We start from the raw sequence: 22,038 nt of genomic DNA, 5'->3' as shown, positions 1-22,038 counted from the left end.
AGAGATTTACAAAGTCATTTAGTCCCTTCTCTTAAAGCATGACAGGACAGGCTATATCCAAACCATCCTGGACTTAAGTTTGTTTGACCTGCACTTACAGCCTTCTTAAAACAAAAGTTTTAAATTGATGGCAATTTCCAGCATTTCCTTAGACAGTCAATGCTGGTTCTTGCACACAGTCACAGTTAGAAAGTATTTAGGAAATGTCTGTTGGGATGAAAAGTTTATTCACTTCTGCTGTATCCAGAATGTGGTCACTTCCCTCACTTGTCTTTATTCTGGATTTACCATTCTCAGTTGCTCCAATTATTCCTCACAGATTATTTTCTAGAACTCATCAAGGTTCCTAACCAGATCATGAAAAATAGTGGTAGTCCTTTAAAATACTAAAGCAGCAAAAAAGGCAAGTATATGTAATGAATGGTTCCCTGCTAATTCAGAAGTTACTTTACATATTTTTTCTGCTATAAGAAATTATTTAACTGCAAAAGCCATGCATGTAAAAATAATTTTGCAATAACTGCTTAATTCTCCTGTGGACTTGGGAGTCTGAAAACTGTTCTAATTTTTAGGTATGAAGTATTACTCAACACTATATAATTAATGTAGTGTAGATTAATTCTAGACACGTTTAAAAGCAATTTCCTGTGAACACAGGCCTGAACTGGTGCTACTGTGCTGCTAAACTCTCAAGACTCATACTTTCAGTCCAGAGAAAGTTTTCTGTGTAGTTGAGATAGCACAAATGTAACCTCTGATTAGGGGGCTTTTATTGCTTTTGTTGTGATTTCTGTTCCAACACAGATGATAGGAGACTTTGGCTGTGACACAAGTTTCCCCAAACATCCTTATCAACAGTTTGTGCAATTTCCTTAATCCCTCAGGTCCTTTTTTTGTATGTGCCTAGGCAAAGAGTCTCACCTGCTTTTCACAATTCACCTGAAACATGGTAACTACTTTGTTATTTTTACATTTAATTCTTTTGGTCTTTGGTCTCTGTGAACATTCTGCTGCAACACCCACCTCAGGCAGCAGCTGAATTCTGATGCTCCCAGAAACTTCCCTCCTTTTCTTACCAGCATTCCTCTCTTTTTTCCCATCTAATTGATCTAATAAATGCTATCACCTTTCCTGTCTTTTTTTCACCACCAGTCTACAGGAACATTCCTTCCTCTGTGTTCTCTCACTCATGAATTCAGTCTAAGCTATAATGTTAGATAATGGTCAGGGAGACCCCAAAGCTGTACTCTTACTCCTTCTAAGGCTTTGTGCAGGGAGTTTATAATTTGCCTTTAAGAAGGGCTTGATGTTAAGTAAAAGTTCCCTCTCCAATGTTTTTTGGGGAGGACAGGTGCTGCAGAGCCTTCCTAAAGACAGAGGTGCTGTGGATGCTGCTACTGGGAGGACAGAAGGCCACTGAGAGGGTTCCTCCTGGGTGAGCTCTGTGCCATCACAGCCCCTGCTGGCACTCAAGTGCCTCAGCCATGGCAGAGCAGTGGAGAAAATCCAGAAATTGAAATGGGATGCATTTTTCAAACATAGTAGTTTAACCCCACCTCTTAGAGAAACAGTATATGAGAAAATTAATCCTGCTTTTACTTTAAGTATTGAAGAATTGGCAGAAACCTTGCTTAGTTACAAAATAAAACACTTATTTCAGGTATTTTTAGGATTAATACATTTAACAATATACCCTCACTGGATGACTTGCAAAAAAATCCTTGATAAGGTATTATGTGTGACAGTAAATGTCAAAAAGCCCTAAGAGAATTCTTAGAATTCTTTCATTAAATGATATGATTAGCTGATAAGTAATTTGCATTGCATGCAGACTATTTTTTTGGTCATTAAATGCTTGAAAGACTGTATTTCAAAGCTTTTCATATTAATGCAGAATAAAATACATAGCATGAAAGATTTAGTTGACTTTATTCACAGCTCCATCATGTTGATACAAGACAAAGAGGTCAATTAGTATGTATTTCTTGGATAAATGATGTGGAAGTCTTAAATAACCACCATAGAGCAGGTGTGGAATTGAGAAAATAGAACAATTACTGAAGCAGTCTGAGGTTAAAAGGTTAACAACAAGGCCCCTTTCTACCTTGATTTGGTTAAAAAAAGTCCTTCTGTGCCCATTACTAAATATTTGATACTTTAAAAAAAAAAAAGTCTATTTCTTTTTCTGCCAGAATTGCTCATTTCTCTTACTTTGGCTGTTCTCTGTATTCCCTGATCTTCAATCTGACTATTCTGTTCCTCAACCTGGTCTCTTTTTCTCATTTCCCCACTTACAGCACTATGAAACCCTGTCAGCAGAGTCAAGAGAGAACTGTTTTGCTTGGTGCCATAAACACTCGATGAACTCTTTTCTGCCAGATGACATAGTTACTGCCCTCAGCCATCTTCAGTGGGCTGCTTTAACTTCTTGGTGGTAACTGTATGTAGGAATCTCTGGGGAAAAAGAGGGAAAAGGAACAGGTGGGAAGAAGCATCTGGGAGCACGAGCCACCGTTCCAAAATCTGCCACAGAGTGGACATGGCAACATTTTTTTCTCTTTCTGAGCATACAAGGTTTTTCAGTCAGTCCCGTGGTCTTACATGCTCAGCTCCAGGATCAATCCAAGATAAGCAAGATCCTTTTTCAAGATTTCAAAGGAGAAGGGGATGTTTTAACGGTAGAATTGTCTTTGAGACAGATTCTCTCTGCAGGCCAAAGAACTCCACAGACGCTTCAGCTTTCAAGGGTGAGCCTTGTTGTACATGTGCTGTTGATACGAGATTCATTAAAACCCCCATTATTCACCATGTTTGGTTTTATCTTTGCTTCTTAATTAGGAACTGGAGAACCTAAAGCGGGTACAAAAGCAGGCCACAGCCAGTCAGAGTGCCACAGAGGTTCGACTGAACAGGGCCCTGGAGGAAGTGGAAAGGTATAAAGTAGAGCTGAACAAACTGAAGCAAAGCAACAAGGTACAGTGGCTTAGGAAAACAATTTCCTATCTGTGATCACTCAGTAAAGCTAGAGTGAGACTAAAAGCTTGATCAGCTTTGGAAGCATCATATCTCTTCCAGGCAGTCCTAAATTAACTTGGAGCAAGTCACCAAAGGCCTGGATAAGTTATCTTGGATGATGCTACTGCAAGAAACATACGGAATAAAGTTAAAGCCTTTCTGATTTTCCTCATTTGCATGAAAGTAAGATGTGTTTAGAAAGAGGGGGAAGTACACATACACACTAATACATACACAGGCAAACCAGGGCTGTTATCTTTGAGATTTTTTTTTTTCAAGTTTTAATATGGGAATATTTTGATTAATCCCATTTCTTTTCAGAAATGTCATGGGTGGCTACTGTTCCTCACTTTCTTATGTAATGCAAGGTTTCATTGGCAAAAGCACCACTTCCATAGATAATACATTTCTCCTTTTCTTCCCTTGGCAGGATGTAGCTAACCAAGAACTCAAAACAATTGAAGAATTAAAAACAGAAAACAAGAAACTGCAGAAACAAAAAGGAGAGCTAATTACAGGTTTTAAAAAGCAGTTAAAGTTAATTGATATTTTGAAGAGACAAAAGGTAAGGACCAGAGTACAGGTGCATTTCAGTAAACAACCTCTAGCTAAATGTGTCTGTTGTCAAGTCAGGTAATCCTGGAACTGGAGCCCCAGGACTGGGAAGTTTCAATGCAAGAGAGCAGCAGCCTCACTTCTCCCAGAGCCTATTGGTAACATTTTGCATTCTAGCAAAGGCTGGTCTGCTTTTGAACTGACCCCATTCCTAACTAGGAATGCATCCTGTCATGGTTAAAGGTTATTACTGACTGAGGATATCTGTTTGTTCAAGAACAAACACTGTGCAGGTAGTAACAGCAACTCCCTTTGTGCTGTGTCAGTAGGACCCATTTGAGCAGGTGAGATTTTTTAGTTTTTCCCCACACACACATTATTTGTTGGATCAGCAGCTCTAACAGTGCCACCCCTCAGGAGTGAGCACTGCATTTTAGACCTGCATTCTTCCAGGGTTCTTAAAGTGTGTCCCTCTCTATGAACATTTGTTTCTTATTTAAATTCTGAGATGTTCTGGACATGTACAGTTGTGTCCAGGTGCAGATGTCCTTGTGTGTCAGACAAAAAAAAAAAAAAAAGAGAAAAGAAAAAAATTAAAAGACAGAGCACTTAACCTAGGTGTGTATTTACTCAACTGAAAGAGGGGACTTGAGCTCCATCCTTTGGTAATACCTGGAATATCCTGCATTCTTTGAATCACACACAATGCAGTAACATTGGCTGCAAGGGTGTTCCCATCCACACTGCACTTGCAGCCTTACTCTGAAAGTCATTTGATTCTACATCCATTTCACATCTCCCTCCATTCCTCTCCCTCAGGGCATGGAAGGGTGGGCAGAGTCTTTAGCAGCTGAAGCTGAGACTGAGGAGAGGAGAGGTGGTAGAATAAGTGCTGCCAGTTCATGCTGAATGACTGGTGATCCAGCTTCCATAGAAAGCTGCTATAGTGAGAAGTAGATTAATACTGCAGATGGAATACAGCTCAAAGTGTATTTAACTATCATATCTGGTAAAGCTGTATTGGATGTTCCCAAAAGGAAGGGTGTTTTACTTGAAAAGAGAAACCTCTGACATTGCAGAGTGGGTAAATATATTTCTCAAAATATATTTTCAGCATAGACCAGTCAAATGAGCTTTGATGGTGCAAACTGAAAGAAATTGTGAGTTTACATGAAAGGAAATTAAAGTGAGAGGACTGTATACTAGGAGATGTTGCCCAAATCAAACAATTTTCCACTTACTAGTTCCATCAAACCTTTCACTTACAAACACTTGGGATGTGTGCAATCATTTGTATCAGTTTCCCTTCCAAGGCTGCATGAGACATGTAGAGCTGTGGGCTGCAGAGCTGTCTGGACAGGATCTAAACACCACAGAGTGGGTCACCTCCAAACCCTACTCTGCTGAAACTCATGTCATTAATTTTGCGATAAAGTCAGTGCACTTTTTGTGCTCTCAAACCAAAGCTGTAAGAGAGCTAAAGCAAGCACTGTGTGGTGGCTTTTTGAGCAGAATCCCCTTTAAGAAGGGCCAGCCTTAGAGATAAGAAAATAGAACATTTTATTTACCCTTTGAGCACTGCAGTGATCACCAGACAATTTGTAAACACTTTCGAAGCTGTTGAGCCCCTAGAGGAAGAATAGTTCAGTATGAAATGGCAACTTGAGAGAACAAAATACACACACTTATCCCAAGAACTGGGAATTGCAATATGGAAATACACCCTTGAATGTGGAATACCTGCCCAACATAGGGCAAAGGAGGACAGGTAACTGGATTAAGAGGAAGTGAGGCTGCTCATGCATTTCCAGTGCAAGAGAATTTTCCTGGCAGTAACAGGATGCTGAGGAGATACTGGGATTCACCCTTCTAGCTCTTCAAGTTTATTTTGAGAAGAAAAACTATACAGCATTCACTCAACATATGTTCTATATGTGAGGCAGCTCATTGTCCCCTGGAATGTGAATTCACTGAAATGGTGAATTCACAGAGCAGCATTTCTGTTTGACTGGGAACCAAACCCAGAGTCTCAAACATCACAAAACTGCACCAAATATATTTTTAAACAACTGCAAATGCTGTGTCAGACCTGCAGACAGGTGAGGAAGCCACTTACCTTGTCTTCCAAACAAATGTCATTTACTCAGAGCAGAGGGATCCTGTTTGTTGTCCTTTCCAAACAGACTGTGACTGGAAGAACCTGAAGGAGATGGGGGCAGCCCCTGCCCTGGCAGCTTCTGGCAGGAGGCACCAGGGAAGGGCAGCTCAAGGTCCTGTGTGCTCAATATTCACTGTCAGTGGAAGGGCTTCCAGTCTGCTTCACACAGCCTTTTGTTGAATGAATGAGGAAAACCTGATTTGGGCTATTTGTGTCATATTTGTGTGGCAGGTTCAGATGCACAAAGCAGAGAGAGCCTGAAGAATGATAGAGGGGGAGAAATTCCCCAAAGATATTAAGTATCAGGAGGAGGATGATTTGGTTTGGAATAACTTTAATGTTAAGCTGTGATCAATACACATATTGATCAGCTTGAGAGAATGTGGACCAGTTTCCTTATGTGTTCTTCAGAGGTCACAAGTTGTTAGATTTTCAGGCATTTCCATGCCTCAGTAAACCCGAGATATTTTTAAAGCAATATAAGGAACTAGGAAAAGCTATTAGTCCTATTTTACTAGGGCTGAACTTAGTGTTTAGCATAAAATTTATCACATCCCTACACTACAGATTTTTGCAGAAAAATATGATTAGCAGCTTCAGCTGGAACAGGTGAACATCCATCAGACCACAGTACCAAAAAAAAAAAATCAAATTATAGATTTGAAGCCCCTTTGAGCTATCCCAGTTATCCAAGATTTTGTATTGGTCACTCTTTTACCTCTGCTCCTAATTGTTTTTTGTTTTTTCTTAAGATGCACATTGAAGCTGCCAAGATGCTTTCTTTTACTGAAGAGGAATTCATGAAAGCTCTTGAGTGGGGAAGTTATTGATTCCATTAAAAAACAGCTTCTGTTTGAAAGACAACTCAGATGGTACATTATTTTGGGACTGTGTATGAATCCTTGTTAATAGTCAATAACTGTATATCCCAGCGAATTGATTTTGTTGATTTTGCTTATGTTTAAATTGTTTAACTTTTGTAAGCCTGACAGCTTGGGTTGTAATGTTGTATGAAATACAAATTTCTACTGCAGTGTCAGGCCAAACTGTCCATTCTGTAACAAGCAGAGAAGCACAGATGGTGCAAGGTATAGTCCAACAAGTGAACTTTGTTAATCAGTTTGCTCTGTTTTAGCATTTAAAACAATACCTTATCTATGGCAATATTCAGTCCAAAGAAGGCAGGATTTAGTCTCAGAAAATTCCTCGTTGCAACAGAAATAAATTAACCGGTGATCCAGTTGAGAAGAAAATGTCACGTCCTTTTTAAAACACGTGGTTGGAAAATTGGCCTTGTCTGTTCTCTGTAACAGATCTCCCCTTAAAGCTGGTTGGTCTGGCATCTAATTTAAGCACCAACAGCTCTTTTATAGAAATGATCATAACTTGTTTGAGTCATTACATCTTCCCCCCTGGCTGGCATAACCACACATGAGACTTGCCCCTCACTGCCCAGACAGACTCCTTTGGTCAAGGTGAAAATATTAAACCTTTCCCTGGCCATCAGCTGCTGCTTGGGGATAAGTCAGGAGCTGTGACTATTCACAGGTGCTCTACCAGCACTAGTCATCATTGTAATCAAGAACTAGGTAAAAGATTAAGGGTAGATGAGCTGAGCATACCATGTGTACACTAATGAACAGGAGCAATACAGGCCTGTGCTGCTTCCATGAACCTCTGTCAGACCTCAGTGATTCCAATGGATTCCTCCCTCAGGGTAAGTGAATAGGAACATGGCACAAAAAGTCAGTTTATGCACTGAGAGGTACAAACAGTGGTTCTGACCTCAGAATGGAACAATGTCCCTGCCTTAGATCTACCAGCAAAGTACCTCAGATCTAGGAGGATTAGGATCATAGTAGTGTAGTGCCAGTACAGCCAAATCTTCCCATTCCCCCCAGAACTAGTGCATGAAGAGAATCCTGTAGTCCATACTGGAATACATGTGTGCATTTACACCAGCTTGGTTTCTGCTGTGCTGCTGGAGAAAACATTTCTAACATTGCTACACCACTAACTGAGAAGAACTGAGAACTCAGAACAGTTTATTGATGAAAAATGTGCAGCACACATCTATATAAAACTAACTGCTCATCAGCTGAGAACTTTGGTCTTAAAATGGAGACTTTTAATGGTGTTAAAAAGGAGTTCCTCACTGTTAACAGCAAATGGAAGTTTTCACTGGGAATCAGCTGACACCTAGTGGCAAAGCAGGAGCTGAGCTGGGGAAAGGTTCAGCTCTCTTCTGATAATTCATTACCTCTTCTCTGCTGGTAAGCCAACCGAAAATCTTCTCCAAGCATGTTAATGTCATTTTCATCTTTGAGTATCCCCTGCAGTAATGGGAAAGAAACACACATTAGAAGGGAAAACAAAGTAGAGAGATTTCTATGGATCTCTGCAATTTTCCATCAAGAGAATGGATAGTTTGTATCCATAATACTGTTGTTACCTTTAAAACAAACCTGAAACTCAAGCCTGAAAGGCATCACAAAACTTGAACAGATGAGTTACAAAGTGGTGTAGCTGGTGCCAACCTAAAGCCACTCCTTTTGTTCTGCACACACAAGCACTACCAGAAGACAACACTGAGCTGCATTCTCTTTCTCACAGAAGTGGTAACACCCAGCACAGCAGGTGCAGCTTTAGTAAAAATCAAGAAACTGCAGTGAAAAGAGGCCCTGGCTGGGCTGGGGCTCTGTCTTCCCCTTTAGCTGTGTTGAATTAGCTCCTACAAAGGAATAACTTGGGAGATAAACTGATACTGGACAACTTAATCAAAAACTATTTTTTTGGGGAAGGGAAGCAGGGGAACCCAGAAATCTAAATTTACAATTATTTCTAAATTAATTTTACAGCTAAAAATATGCATGACCCACAGAGCATACCTTGCAGCATTTAGAAAAGAAAAAAAATACAAACTGCATTTATATTGGAAAGTTTCAAATTTGGTAGCACTTTGCTGTTGAACCATTTTGAGTGAAGTAAAGTGATGTAGGAGCACCCAAGTCAGACACAGTGAACAAAGTAGGACATCATTCATGGCACATGGGTGAGCCTTGGACACTGACACTGCCAAGGCTTCCTACAACAGCAAATTCAAACCAGAAACGTATATTCAAAATGTTTCCAATATGAGTTATCCTTTAATCTACATTAAAGAACAACTCGCTCCAGATGTTACAAATTCCTGCACCAATTATCATATTAATGTTTGAATAAAAATTATACTCTGTTCTATTTACATTTTCCAGAATTGCAGAATTTCTTTAACTAGTGGGATAATTCCCTCCCTACTCTAAATGTAGTTTTACATCCCTATGGCAGCTCTGTTCACTTGTGTACTGTCAGGAGATCTTTCCAATTATGAAGCATAATACAAAATAAATGGTAGTTTATTCCTATTGCAATAACTGCTTCCATCCTTTTAACTTTTAAAAACACAGAGATGAACAGAGTGAGCTCTGAAATGCTTCTGTAAGCACTGCAGTTCCTTGCACTGCTGCAGAGGGGAGGCCTTGCCTCCATGCTAACTTGGAATACTTGGCAGATGAGTCAAAATTGCTCCCAAAACCCCAGCTGAGAAATGTGGTGGTAACAGGGTGTAAGATGTGGTGGACCCCTTTCTAGCTAGAAAAGCCTTGCTGTACAACTCAGGTTTCACATTCCAAGCACTGGATGTGCTTTCAGCAAGTCCTGCACAAGGCATCAATGCTGCCAGGGAGCCCAAAGAGCATTTCTGTAAAGAGCTTCCCAACTCTTTGGGAGTAAGAGGTGAGTGCAGGTGAGCTGACACAATAAGGACACCCACTGACTCCAGGAATTTACACAGTTCTGCAACTTCACCTTGAGCTATCCAAGAGAAAAGTGATTTCCAGGACAGACACTGAAAGCATTGACAAGACACTTCACTTACTCGAGGCAGATAACCCAGCAGTTTCCAGGCGTGCTCTTTCAGGAGTTTCTGCCTCTCCTCTTCAACAATTGCACGGATGCTTTCTTGTCTTCTCTTCTCTAACTCTCTTTCTTCAACTTCACGCTCCTACAGTAAACAAGTTTTCCTAAGTTCAGTTTGTGAACATTTGTTTAAACAATGTGTGTTTGGCAACTGGAAAACAATCTCAGACAAAAGAGAGGACTGAATGGCAGGACCTGGGGTGAGTCTGCTATCCAAGTGTTTGCCCTTCTGAAAGCAGATTAAGTGTCCAGTTCTGCCTTTTTGGCTCTCAGACAAGTTAGTCTGTTCCTGTCCTACTGCTCTAATCCCAGAAAAAGAGCAATAGGCATGAATTCTCATGCTGATGACTAGAAGTCACAATTCACATTACACATGTGATTTATACCCCATAAACAAGGTCTGAAAACTGCAGTATAGGGTTCCATGACCTGTTTTCAGCTTACACCTTTTCCTCCTCAGATCAGAATTCAAGAGACTTAATCTAAAAGCAAGGCTGGGACTTCCCCTCCTCACACAGTGCAGCTGACCAGGGACAGGGAACTGGCCAGCAGTTGTTCCACTGCTCCCATGGCTCCTGAGGAGGTATTTGCAGAGCATGTCAGGTACACAGGGGTCCAGGCATGTTGTTGACCCCAACCTCTCAAGCTACAAAAAAAGTTGGCTCTAAAAACTTTTCCTTGTCATCCAACCAAAGCAAAGGCCTCCTTCCCCCCACACATTTGTCTACAATTCCCCTGTCACCTTTCCCTAATGACAGCAGCCACATCTCTCAGGACAGCACAAGTGTTCCCACACTGAAACACCGTGGCTCAAACCAAAGGCGTGTGAAACTCTTACTTTGTCTGCAATGAACTGTCTGCGACGGTCTTCCAGGATTTCTTCCACAGCCTTTTTGTGCTCCAGCTGTCTCATCCTGCGTTTCTGAGCGTTCAGCTCCTCGATCCGATCCTGCTCTGCCAGCCTGGCCAACATCTGCTGGCGGAAGGCTTCCTCCTCCTCCCGCAGAGCTCGCTGTGCTGCTGCCTTCATGGCAAACTGCTCTTCATAGGTTTGCCTTAACTCCAGGCGCTGCCTTATTCTCTTTTCAATTTCTGCCTGTAAAGGGAATTTAGTAAAATGCTGTGTTACTGAACAGACTTTGAAAAAATTACCGCCATCAGCCAATCTACTGGATTTTTCTTGGAATGAATTTACTGTAGCTGTTAACTTCTAGCATAACTAACTGGAGCAAACATTCCATATCTGACAGGGTTCTCCAGTATTAATCAGTTTGGCAAATGTCACAAGATTCTCAAAATTCAGTCCAAAACAAAAGGAGATATTTTTTTCCCCTACTAGCACGAAGTGACTCAACAACCACTTTGGTATCTCAACCTGTGCTACATTTTGTCACCCACAGCAAAGTAAGACAAGAGTGTGGGCAGGCCCACAGGAAAAGCAAATAGACATGCAGAAAAAAAGCAGTTAATTAACCTCCTTAGCTTAAACCTGAACTTGAAAGCTACTCCTTCACAAGATAAATAAATGTATAAAGGGGTATAAGGGTATTCAAAACATTCACTTGTCTTCCTGCTTGAAAATAAAACATAAACACATTAGGAATGGAAAAGGAAACTCAAAACCCAGAATTTTCTCTCCAAAACCTAAACTAATGTACAAACTGCTTGTCTGATTAAGAACATTTAGGAAATAGTGCTGGAAATTAATACTTTGTGCCAAAACAGAATTGAAAACAATTAAAATTCATCTAATACTCCTAAAACCACTTCAGAATTAAGCCTTTTGCTTTGAGACAGCTAATAGTTGAAAATGGGCTCAAGGAGTCCCTCAAAACCATCCCAAAGTCACAAATAACACTGCAGACTTAGCAAATCCAAAGTGTGAAATAAAGCCCTTCATCTACCTGCCAGCACTTACCATCTCCTTCTTCCTTTCCATCTCCTCTTGTTCTTCCAGATACAGCTCTTGGCGGATTTGTTCCTGTTCTTGACGCTTCTGTTGTTCTCTTTCCATAGTCTCAGCAACCTGTTACAGGAAGGAAAGGTTTCTAAATGAAAGACAAAAACATACAACAATTTTTTTCTACAATTTCAGTTTTTAATACCATGTTTTGAACTTTCTGTTTTTTCTCCTCAGTGTCTCGAACTTTAGCCATCCAATCATCTTCTCTTTGTCGCTGCATGTTGGCAAACTCCATAATTTTCCTATTTTCTTCTTCCATCTCTTCCTTTTTCTTTCTCCTCCACATAGCTTGTTCCTTTATAAATTCTTCAATATATGTCTGAGTTTCTCTCACTTTATCTAACTTTCGTTGTTTTTCCCTGTAGAAGATGGGAAAAAAAAATGTTCAAATAGTTTACTGTTACTGTAGAGTAACATTAAACTGACCTCACCATTAATATATCCCAGAGACTAAGATTTAAATGACTGTCCTTAAACATTCAGCTAGAAACTAGACACCTAAATTTAAAATACCTATTACTGAGCTGCTGCAAGAAGGGAATCTCATGTCTAACATCTTTCAGGAGTGCAGACTGTTCACACAGGTCCTCACTACTACTGCATTTTACACACACTCCATCAAAGAAGAGAAGAAAGTCCACACAACCCCTAAACTTTTTATTTAACACTAAACACTCTCTCACACCCCCCCCCCACACCACCCTGCCCTCAGAAACCTCGTTCCCTGTCCCAGTCCATAAGGCAGGAAAACAGAGAGGTGGCAAAAGGTGGCAGGGTAGGGACACAAGACTGACTGGAGCATTCTGATGTTTCAACAGGAAAATTCACACAAGTCAGTCTCTTGTCAGCAAAATGTTGCCAAGGAAAACTAAAATGGGCCTTAGTCTCTATGGAATAGATGCATACAAATCAGCTTCCTATACAGAATGATAGAAGTTGTTTTGTTTTAAATTAACAAATAATAAAAGTTCAAAGTAACTAACATTTGGTCTTCTTCATAGATCTTTCTTACAATCTCATCAATCATGAGTTTCTCTCTCAGAAACTCTTCATAGGCCTTCTGCTTCTTCCTCTCCTGCTCCTCAAGCTGTTTGTCCAGTTCCTGATGGTACATTATCTTCTCCTGGTTGCGCCTCATTTCTGCAGCAAGTTCTTCTTGCATTAACCTGTCGTGCTCTTCCTTCATCTCTTGGGCTATTTCATCCTCCCATTTCTGGGGGGGAAACCAAAGCAAGATTCCTTTTTACTCCCACTTCTACAACAGGTAGTGAAGAAGCACACAGTATGGAAAGGAATTGTGCTGCATTACCAGAAAGGAAGGTTTTCCACCTCAATCTATAAATACAGACCCTTAACATGCTTAATAGCTTAATGCAGTCAGTGGTACCCCTGAAGGGAAGCCTCAGGATCTAACTTGAGGAGCAGTAAAAGTGCAGCCTTGAGCACCAGAGGGACTTGCTCACATCAGCTTAATGGCTGGAATGAGGTTGGACTGCAGAAAATATCCTCCCTCCAGCATGTTCTTTACCTGCCTACACTAAACTCTGCATAAGACATTAACATAACCAGAATCACCTCTCTGATCACCCACATTATTCTGTACATCAATAAAAATTCACAATTCTTTCTGAAGTTATCCAGATACCTGTTTAACAATAGTTAATGTTTTCAGCAGCTGGACTCTGAAGTAAGGATTCACCACAGTAAGCATTAAGCACTTACTGTACAAAGGGTACCTAGTTTTAACTTGGATACTACAAATACTACAAATCTAGCAAAATAACAACTACAACCAGTCATACAGCTTAATTCATTACTCCTTTGACTCAAATGGCAAAGCAAACCTTTTTCTTGTAGCCAGTTATTACTGGTTAATTAATCCTCCATAGCACAAAATGTATTTTCAACAATGCCTAACCATTATTTTAGCTAAAAAGGTCAGCTTTGAAGGAAAACTTTTCAGCACAATTCATACAAGGAGTTGCAGGACTTGGGTGCTGGGATTCACTATGGAGCTAATTACCAGTTTCTCATCGTAAAAAGCTTTTTTTTCAGCCATCTGTGCATCTCGTTCTTTATTCATATAGGCATATTTTAGCTTTCTTTCTAACTCTCGAAGTTCAAGACTGGAAAGGGAAAAAAAATAAATTTATCCTATCACAAGGAGGTAAGTACCTAGGGGGACAAAATTAAATTTCCATCACTATTAAACACAATTTAAAAAAACCCAACCATACATCAGGGGAAACCCTGATGAAAAATATTGCTCTAGTTAAAGAGTAGAAAAAGAAAAAAAATTAATTTTAAAACAAAAGTTACCTATATTTCTACACATCTATCAGCAGTTCTGCACACTTCTCATCTAACTATATAAGTACAGGTATACAGACATACATGTGTGCTCACAGATATGCCTAAGAGCATGTAACATACATGACATATATATACATATAAACATAGACATGTATGCAAAACAAACACTTTGTGGATCGGAGTTTTTTCTCGTGTTGAGAAAAAATTTGCTTAACATTACCTTTTATCATACCTTGACCTCAAAATAACTTTCCCTTCCAGGTCCTACTCATTTCCGATTCTGCTACAGCTTCCCCAAACCACGGTACCAGTTCGATACAGCCGGGAGGTTTCTGAAGCGATACCTGTTGGCTCTGACTTGCTGCCTGAGCTTCTCGTCCTTCATCTTCTCGAGGTCCCTCCTGGCCATCTCCGCCGCCAGCTTCTGCTCTCGCTCCAGCTGCAGCGCCCTCTGCTTTCTGTTCTCCTCTGCCTAATCAGAACAAACCACCCCGTAACAACTCTCAGCACAGACATTCGGGAGGCAGGGACTGTGCACTTAAAGGCCACACCAGTCAGCAAACGCTTGCTAAAGGAGAAGGCCTTTGGCGGGTGAAGGTAAAGCCAGATGAACGCCCGTCCTTGGCCTCCCCGAGCGCGGCTCCGGCGCCGCCCCCGCTGCTCTTACCGCCCGCAGCGCCTCATCCAGCCGCCGCTCCCGCTCCAGCTCGGCCCGCAGCCGGGCCGCCCGTTTGTTCCACTCCCGCTCCTCGGACGCCTGCGGGCGACAAGAGAAAGGCTCGCCATCCCGCTCGCTCCCTATCCCCTTCCCTCTCCCCGCTCCCCTCCCGCTCTCACCATCCCGCCGCCGTTGCCGTGGTAACGCGCGGCGCTGCCGGGGAACGGGTTCAACTTCCGGGGTGAATGGCCCCCGCTGATTGGCCCAGAGGGCGACCGACCTGCACGTGACTCGGGGTGGGCGGGGCCAGAGCCGCATGACGTCACCGCGAGACCTTTAGAAGTTGATATTTAAGAGCATTTCTTGAATCGTTAAATTAATGCACTTGACTCACCTATAATACCCACAAATCCCAGGTGGCGGCGTTTATTTAAGAACTGCTCTAACTCAGTTTAAGTCCCTGTTACGGTGGGTCCCCAAGAGGTGTGGGAGGTACAGGCACAGGCAGAACATCAACCGTGGACATGAACCACAGACATCACCAGAACAGACACTGTACACGATTCTGTAACGGCGCTTGGCACACAGTATGCTTTACTCAAACCTGGATAACCCAACCAGCAAAACCCAGCCCTTAATTCTTCTAGAGGGAGACCCTGCCTGGAGAACAACTGTTCACTCCAGAGTTTCTCTGGACTGACTTCACCCCAGGAAGGGAACCAACATTGAGGCCTCCAATTCCCCAAGCTCTGCCCACCCACTTTCCTCACCTTTATTTTCCTTTCTACATAGTTATGTGAAACTAAAGACATTTAAGCTTACTTAAAGCAGTATTTCAAATTCATTACTGTCACCTACTTTATAAAATTAATTAAAATTAATGAATCTTAAGAGAAGAACACCTCTGAGAATTAGGTAAAAAGTCTGCTTGTTTGTATTGATGCAGTGTGATGTGCCTATATCTTATATATGTGGGATAAGAACACTCATTATTTTAAACCAGTTCCTGATCTTTTACAAATTTTCCCAAATTGGTGGAATTCTTTCTGATGTGTTGGTTACTCTTCGCCCTTTTAATGAGAAAAGTGTTTTCCCACAAGGGGGAGTAAACTACAGGAGACCAAGCCTTTAATAAGATGATACAAGCAGAGAGAGAGGAGTTAGAAAAAGATCATAAACTTTCCCTACTTGTTCTTTCCAAGTGGTGTTACCACTACAGCTCTCTTCCTTAGGAAAAAAAAAATAAATAAATTCAACAGTTTCTTCAACAGTAGGCAAGGAAACACATAAATGTCAAAGAAACCTATCCCCCAATGATTCCAAGGTGCTGACTGAGAAAGAAGGAAGCTTTTAACTACTCTGGCACAGCAGTGACTTTCAGTGCTCAAGGTCTGGAGGTGGCAAGGCTGGGCGGGATAAAGGTGCAAAAGATGCTTTTGCTGCCCTTTCTCCCCAGTAAACAGCTGTGTGCTTCACTGGAAATAAATGGAATTTTCCTTCTTACCAAACAAAAGAACAAAACGAAGTCCACTCACCTCACTTCTGGAAATAACAGCAAACAGCCTTCAGATGTAAAATTCCATCTTTGCTTGCATGATGTGCTCATTTTGGAACAGCAACACTCTAAAATGAGAGCACAAGCAAACCTTGGTTCAGTCTCCAGGACAGCAAGGCACTCAGACAGAAAAGTGGGAGTAAAAATGCTTGAACAAAATACATACCAGAGACCAAGGAGTCAGTTCACAAAAATTTAAGAGATGGCTTGTATTTGCATATAAACTATTTGTGAGCAGTGTACCTGTCACAGAAGAGACAAAACACAGAACAATATCCAGAAAGATTCCCAGTGGAAAAATATGTTGAGGTTTTTTCTAGTCCTTGGAGCCTCATTGTTCTTTAATTTCCTGTATATTCTACATTTTCTGCAGTGTGCTTAAAATACAAAACAGGAAAAAAAATGCAACCAGAGAATTCTTTTATCCTCAACACCTTATGGCAGTTTGTGGTCAGAAACTCTTACCTTTAATGCCCTGATGGTTTTCCCCAACACAAATTAAGCCCCAGGGACAGCTCAGGAAACAAACTGTGCCTGCAGATTTCCAAAGAAAGGGAAGTAACCTTTCAGCACATACAGTCAGTCCATGTAGAGAACGGGGAGGGGAAAATACCCCAAAAACTTCACAGAAACACCCAATATACCCTTACCCTGTTCTCCCATTAAATTGAATACTTTGAGAGGGAAAACAATAATTTCCCTCAATTCAGATGCAACTGCTGGTCTCATCTCTTCTTGAGAGCTCCCCCAGGAACTGCAGGCTTCTGTCCTAAACTTTGGGCATCTGTTTCCCACTGTGCTCCTCAGCAAAGAGCTTGGCTTAGTCCTCCTGGGGCCCTCCCCACAGCAACCAGGGGCTGCTCCCGTGCCCCAGGGCTCGGGCTGCCCCTCCCTGTCCGTGCTCTCTGCCAGGGGTGCAGGAACACGGGCAGTGCACCTGGGCAGGCCCTTCTGTGCTGGGCTGTCTCTGCACATCCCATTCTCCTGCCCAAGGTCATCCCAGCCAGGGGATCCCTGCCCACCTGAGGGGGAAGCACCTGTTTGTGCTGCTCCTCCCAGCCGGGCGGTCACAGCGAGTCGCTGCTCCCTGGAGGGAGAGAAGAGCTCCTCCGCTTTTATTTGGGAAAAGATCAAGCACTGTGTTGAAAACAGACCTACCTTTTCTTCATGTCAAAAAGCAGAGCTCCTTGATGACACCAGCTAATTTCTCAAAGACCTAAGAATCTCACACGTGCAGAGCAGAGTTCAGTCCAGGCAGAGTTGCTCCACTCATCTGAGGAAAGAGAGTAAAAATGCACTGTTTTAACAACCAGCTGGATCAGACTCCTTAGAAGTCAAGTATATTTACATTTAAATTTTCTTTATTAAGTTTTTAGAATATATTTTTATATATATTGAGATATGTTAATACATGTATATAATGAAATATCTACTTTACCATAGTTTGGAAAGGAATGAGTCCCAAATTCTTGTTCCATACAGCATTTCTTCTTGCAGCAGCCTGGTTACAGCTCACAGGTCAGTGACCTGCTTCTCATTCCTTTTTCCTAAGGGCATTAAACACTTTCAGGGCCTGAAAAGCTTCAAGTGACCAGCAACCCACTGTACAAATGTAGAGTTAAACTCAGCAGTCCTTTCTCAGGGTTAACACAGCATCTTAATAAATGAACCAGTTCTCAGTATCAGCACCCACTGAAGAGCTCCCAACAGCAGAAGCAAAGACTGCTGAGGAGTGCTAATGATAAAACCCATGGAATGGAGCATTAAGGGGAAAAAGTAAGTTCCCTTTATTTAGCAGTTTAACTGAAGGTGATGCAGGAGCACACAGCAGAAAAGGTCATTAAACAAAAGTGGTGAAGCCATTTTGCAGGTTTACCTCTTTTCTAGGGCGTTTTACCAGATGATCATAACAGGAGACAGTGACAAATGCGTTCCAGCTGAGATAAGATATGTAGGTCATGCTGACTTTGCAACATTATAAACCACTATTGGGGATAACACAGCTTCTCTGTGAGGTAATTTACCTTCTTTGGATGAAAAGATAAATGTGAATTAACAGGGAAGAGTCTGAAACATCTGAGCTGTGCTATTGATCTACTAAAGACCTAGATAAGTCACAGAGAAACTAATGCTTGCTTTGCTTGAGAGTAGTGATGGATGGGAGAGCAGATTTAGCAGCTAAGGGGCTATCACTGTCAACAAAGTCTTAGCACTAATTTTTTTTTTTTAATTATCCTGGAGTAGTAGGGAAATATGTCCCATAGCAGCAGTAGGCAAAAGTGATCTTTTACTCATGACATTGTGGACTGTAAACAAAAATATTAAATGAAACAAAAATACTCAGTGCTTCAAATGTGTTCAACAAAAACACATCTGTTCCTGATGAGCCAAACGTGGGTTTAATAATTATTTAGCTGTAGGACCGAGTTTTCTTTTCCTGTGTGTTTGGCACCACATTTGGTGATTTGAAAACAATTAGAGAGCCATGTCCACTGTGCTCTTTTTAATTCAACTAGCAAACACCGGGGAGACTACAATTGCTTTCTGCACCAGGCTTTCTGCTTCACCTCTAATACTTTGTTTTAAGCATATGATCTAGGTACAGCAAATGTATTTCTTCTACGTAAAGAATGGTGTAAAACTAATGCTATGATGACACTTCTGTTTTTGCAGCAAGATCTTTACCCCTCTATCTATCCTAACCAAACTCTTGTTCCCCGTGAAGCAGAAGAGAGATCATAAGTTCAAGCAAAAGGACTGAGTTCTTACTTAGGAAAGTGAATGGTGATAATTTTAGCAGAGAATCTAAATGTTTATGGGTATAAAAGTTCCGTTTGTAAAAGGTTTTAAAAGAAGTTGTATCTATTTTCTCAGGTGTGATACAATTATAAGTCAAAAGTGCCGCTCAAAATAACAAGCTTCATTTGTAGCTTTTAAATTGGAAGCAAAGATTTCATTCCTACAAGATACCACCAAACACAATTAATCCCAAAGAGTTCAGTTTAACTTTAGTGAATAATTAAAAAGCTGAGGAGCTCCAAAGGGGAGCTCAGCAAAGTGCAGAAAACTGGGAAGAAAGATGCCATTGGCAAACAACAGAGTATTAAACAAACTAATCTGTAACCATAACCTTAAGCCAACCAAGGGAAAGGGCAACTGAAGGGCAATAACAGAAAACAAACATCAGTCCCAGAAAGGGCTGAGAGCAATGTGAAAGTCGTTCTGCTGCCTGCATCCATCTCTCACCCTGGCACTTCCCCTGCCCGGCAGCCTCGGCAGAGCCCCGTCATGAGCCCCAGGCTGGTGGAGGCTCTGCTTCCCTGCCCCACATGGGGATGTGTCTGGAGGAGTCCTGGGGCATGTTTAGTAAAATCCCTGTTGTTTTATTCAAGAGCTTTTAGAGAGGAGAAGAGCACACAGCAGTTACTGATACATTTTGGTGCTGATAGAACAGAAATTTTGTGCTCCAATAAAAATTCATCAGTGAAATGGTGAATTGCCTCTGTATTGCTGTGGACCAGACAAAGCCCACGGATTCCTGTGTGAAGCATTCCCAGTCCCTCACCTTTCATCATGGTTCACTTTCTGGGGCCCTGCATGCCAGGTGTGTCCCAAGGGCACACCGATGTGTGGCACTGCATAGCTGGGGGATCACAGCACACCTGTGGCTGCAGACAGGCAGGGAGAGGCCTTTTTCAGTGGCTGTGGCTCCGTGCCACGCTCCCTGCTGCTCTGCACACCTGGGATCTGCTGCCCAAAAGTAGGGCTCACCCAGTCCTGAGAGCTGCCTTTGCCCTGCACCTCACAGCTGCTCTCTCACTAGTCTCTTCCCTCTGCTCTCACTTGGAGCAGCACCCGGATGGTCACTCATCTGTGCAGGAACCTTTGGCAGCTTTTCCCCAAAGCAGCGTGTGCTCTTGCTCAGCACTTGCTCTGGCAGCACCAAGGGGACCCAAAAATGCCCAGTGTTTCCCTAAGACAGGGCTGACACACAGTTCACTCATCTGCCCTCCCTCAAACTGTCATAATTATATTCACAGCATCACAGAGTGGGTCAGGTTGGAAGGGAGCACAGTGGGTCATCTGGTCCAAGCTCCCTGCTCAGGCAGGGTCATCCCAGAGCACATGGCACAGGATTGCATGCAGACATCCCACATACTCTATTCCTAACTCTGACCTTCACAGTGCCCTTCAGAGATGAGGAAGTGCCTGTGCCACACTGCAGGCACCTGCCTGCTCAGGGTTGGACTGGCACAGTCTTACCCACAGGCTCTGCTGTGCATCAGTCCCTGTGTCTGCTTCAAAGTGCTCATGTAAGCCAAGCTCACTGTTAGTACCAAGATGATTCCAGAGTTGGTACAGAGGCACCAGCTGATTCTGGTTTCAGAGCTACTGCAGGAAAGTATCTCCACGTCTCCACTGAGATGAGGGAGAAAGTCTTCTCATTTCACTGAGAAAATTTCAGGTCATCCTATAGAACTTTTAACATAAAAAAGACAAGATTATGGAAGGATTTCCACCCGTAAACAACATTTGCTTCCCCTGTGATATCTTAGGACAAGTTTCTAACTTGAAATCAGAAAACTGCACACACATGTTACAGTAACTACAGAGTTTGGCTCTGTGCTTATGCCCTGCAAAATAAGGAACCTAGTTTTGAAATAAACAGTTGCACTGAAATTATATTTCTAGACTTCAGAAATCAAACCTAATCTAATTTGCTCCAGCTGGACACCACCTGCAGAGTACTGTTTAAGTACTCTGAACATTACGCACTTATCTTTTAAATATTGATAATGCCATTTTTCATTTATGTGACATGAAGTCCCACAGGGAATAATTATGCTAATAAACCTTAATGATTCTTGCAAATAAATGATCAAACAAAACTGCTACTGTTGATTTATATTAATGGATGCCTTTAGGAGGAGATTTGTCAGGATGTGCTGCTTCTTGAATCCCAATTCATCTTATTTAGCAGAAGAATGTACATAGTTTGTAAAACAGATTAAGTGTTTAAAATATAATGTGTTCATGCAGTTTCTGGAGTTCATAACATTCAGGCACTATTATCCTGCCTTATGGCAAACCTGCATTAAATGGCTTCTTTGTATACAACTTTTGTCAGTCCTTCCCCCCTCCCCTCCTTTTGTCCCTTGTGGCCAAAAATGTCCTCCTTTGGAAGATCTCTAACTTAACCTTTCTGTCACTCATTCAACAATCACTTGGCTGTCCTAACAGAAGAACACTGCTGTTGAACAACTTTAGTTTCACTGTGATGAGTCTAGAAACATTCTTGGTGCTTTAATAAGGACACACCACCTGAAGCTGGTGACCTGCAGAATTTTATAGGCTGTGTGGAGATGAGCAGTTTCTACTCTTCTTCCACTGCCGGATATCTGGAAATTCTCACTCCCAACCACCCACTTTTGAAATTCTAACCAAGTTCATTTGGAAAACATCTTACATGGGCTTGGCCTTTTAGATAACATGTATGTTTGAAAGCAATACCAATGTGCTTCTTTTACTCCTGAATACAGGCAGGACAATTTAAAAGTATCACAGGAGAGGAAGCTAAGGAAATAAGAGGAGAAGGAACTTTGAGTTAGTGATGATAGAAGAAGAGTTAGTAGTGATAGAAGAAGAGAATAAGCACATGCTTTGTCTATCAGCAAAACACACAGATACAAGTGCAAGGTGATGGTGGATCAGAGTTAGAACCAGGCAGGGAGCTAAGCAGAAGTGTGCTTGCTCTGCCTCTGCAATGCTCTGTGCTCAGTGGTGGAAGTGGTACAAGTTGCCTTAATTCTTGGCTTTAAAAACTTTGTTAAACTGATGGACTCCAGCGGGATAACAGCAGAAGG

The 22,038-nt window shown here is 41.8% G+C and overlaps 2 protein-coding genes and 1 long non-coding RNA gene across 3 annotated transcripts in view; 1 reads left to right on the top strand and 2 right to left on the bottom strand.

Annotated features, from left to right (window-relative positions):
- The window catches only part of TEX9 (testis expressed 9), a 51,620-nt gene extending 42,648 nt beyond the window's left edge, over nt 1-8,972 (top strand). Inside the window, exons 11-13 of the mRNA XM_017827451.1 lie at nt 2,839-2,973; nt 3,446-3,580; nt 6,481-8,972. Of these exons, the coding sequence (XP_017682940.1) occupies nt 2,839-2,973; nt 3,446-3,580; nt 6,481-6,558 (348 nt within the window). The 3' untranslated portion in view covers nt 6,559-8,972. The remainder of the gene's footprint in view (nt 1-2,838; nt 2,974-3,445; nt 3,581-6,480) is intronic.
- Nucleotides 7,949-14,968, bottom strand: MNS1 (meiosis specific nuclear structural 1). Its single transcript, XM_017827510.1, has 10 exons — nt 14,799-14,968; nt 14,629-14,718; nt 14,306-14,433; nt 13,672-13,774; nt 12,632-12,861; nt 11,791-12,007; nt 11,604-11,711; nt 10,524-10,781; nt 9,645-9,770; nt 7,949-8,061 (listed from the first exon to the last, which is right to left on the bottom strand). Exons 1-10 carry the CDS (start codon nt 14,799-14,801, stop codon nt 7,963-7,965), a joined length of 1,362 nt encoding a protein of 453 aa, XP_017682999.1. The 5' UTR covers nt 14,802-14,968; the 3' UTR covers nt 7,949-7,962.
- A 1,645-nt stretch (nt 14,969-16,613) lies between these two features.
- Nucleotides 16,614-17,691, bottom strand: LOC108503508. Its single transcript, XR_001876853.1, has 3 exons — nt 17,613-17,691; nt 17,333-17,447; nt 16,614-16,708 (listed from the first exon to the last, which is right to left on the bottom strand). It is a non-coding gene; the product is annotated as an uncharacterized LOC108503508 (long non-coding RNA).
- Between the last annotated feature and the right edge of the window lie 4,347 nt (nt 17,692-22,038).

The sequence above is a fragment of the Lepidothrix coronata genome, unplaced genomic scaffold (assembly GCF_001604755.1).
Source record: "Lepidothrix coronata isolate B3197 unplaced genomic scaffold, Lepidothrix_coronata-1.0 Scaffold140, whole genome shotgun sequence".
Taxonomy (NCBI): Eukaryota; Metazoa; Chordata; class Aves; order Passeriformes; family Pipridae; genus Lepidothrix; species Lepidothrix coronata.
Note: the sequence above shows the minus strand (reverse complement) of the source record. Positions and strands in the feature narration are given on the sequence as shown.

Coding starts and splice junctions, on each gene's coding strand:
- MNS1 (XM_017827510.1), bottom strand. Junction 14,434..14,628: donor TGGATGAGGCGCTGCGGGCG/GTAAGAGCAGCG, acceptor TGTTCTGATTAG/GCAGAGGAGAACAGAAAGCA. Junction 10,782..11,603: donor TGGAAAGGAAGAAGGAGATG/GTAAGTGCTGGC, acceptor TTCCCTTTACAG/GCAGAAATTGAAAAGAGAAT.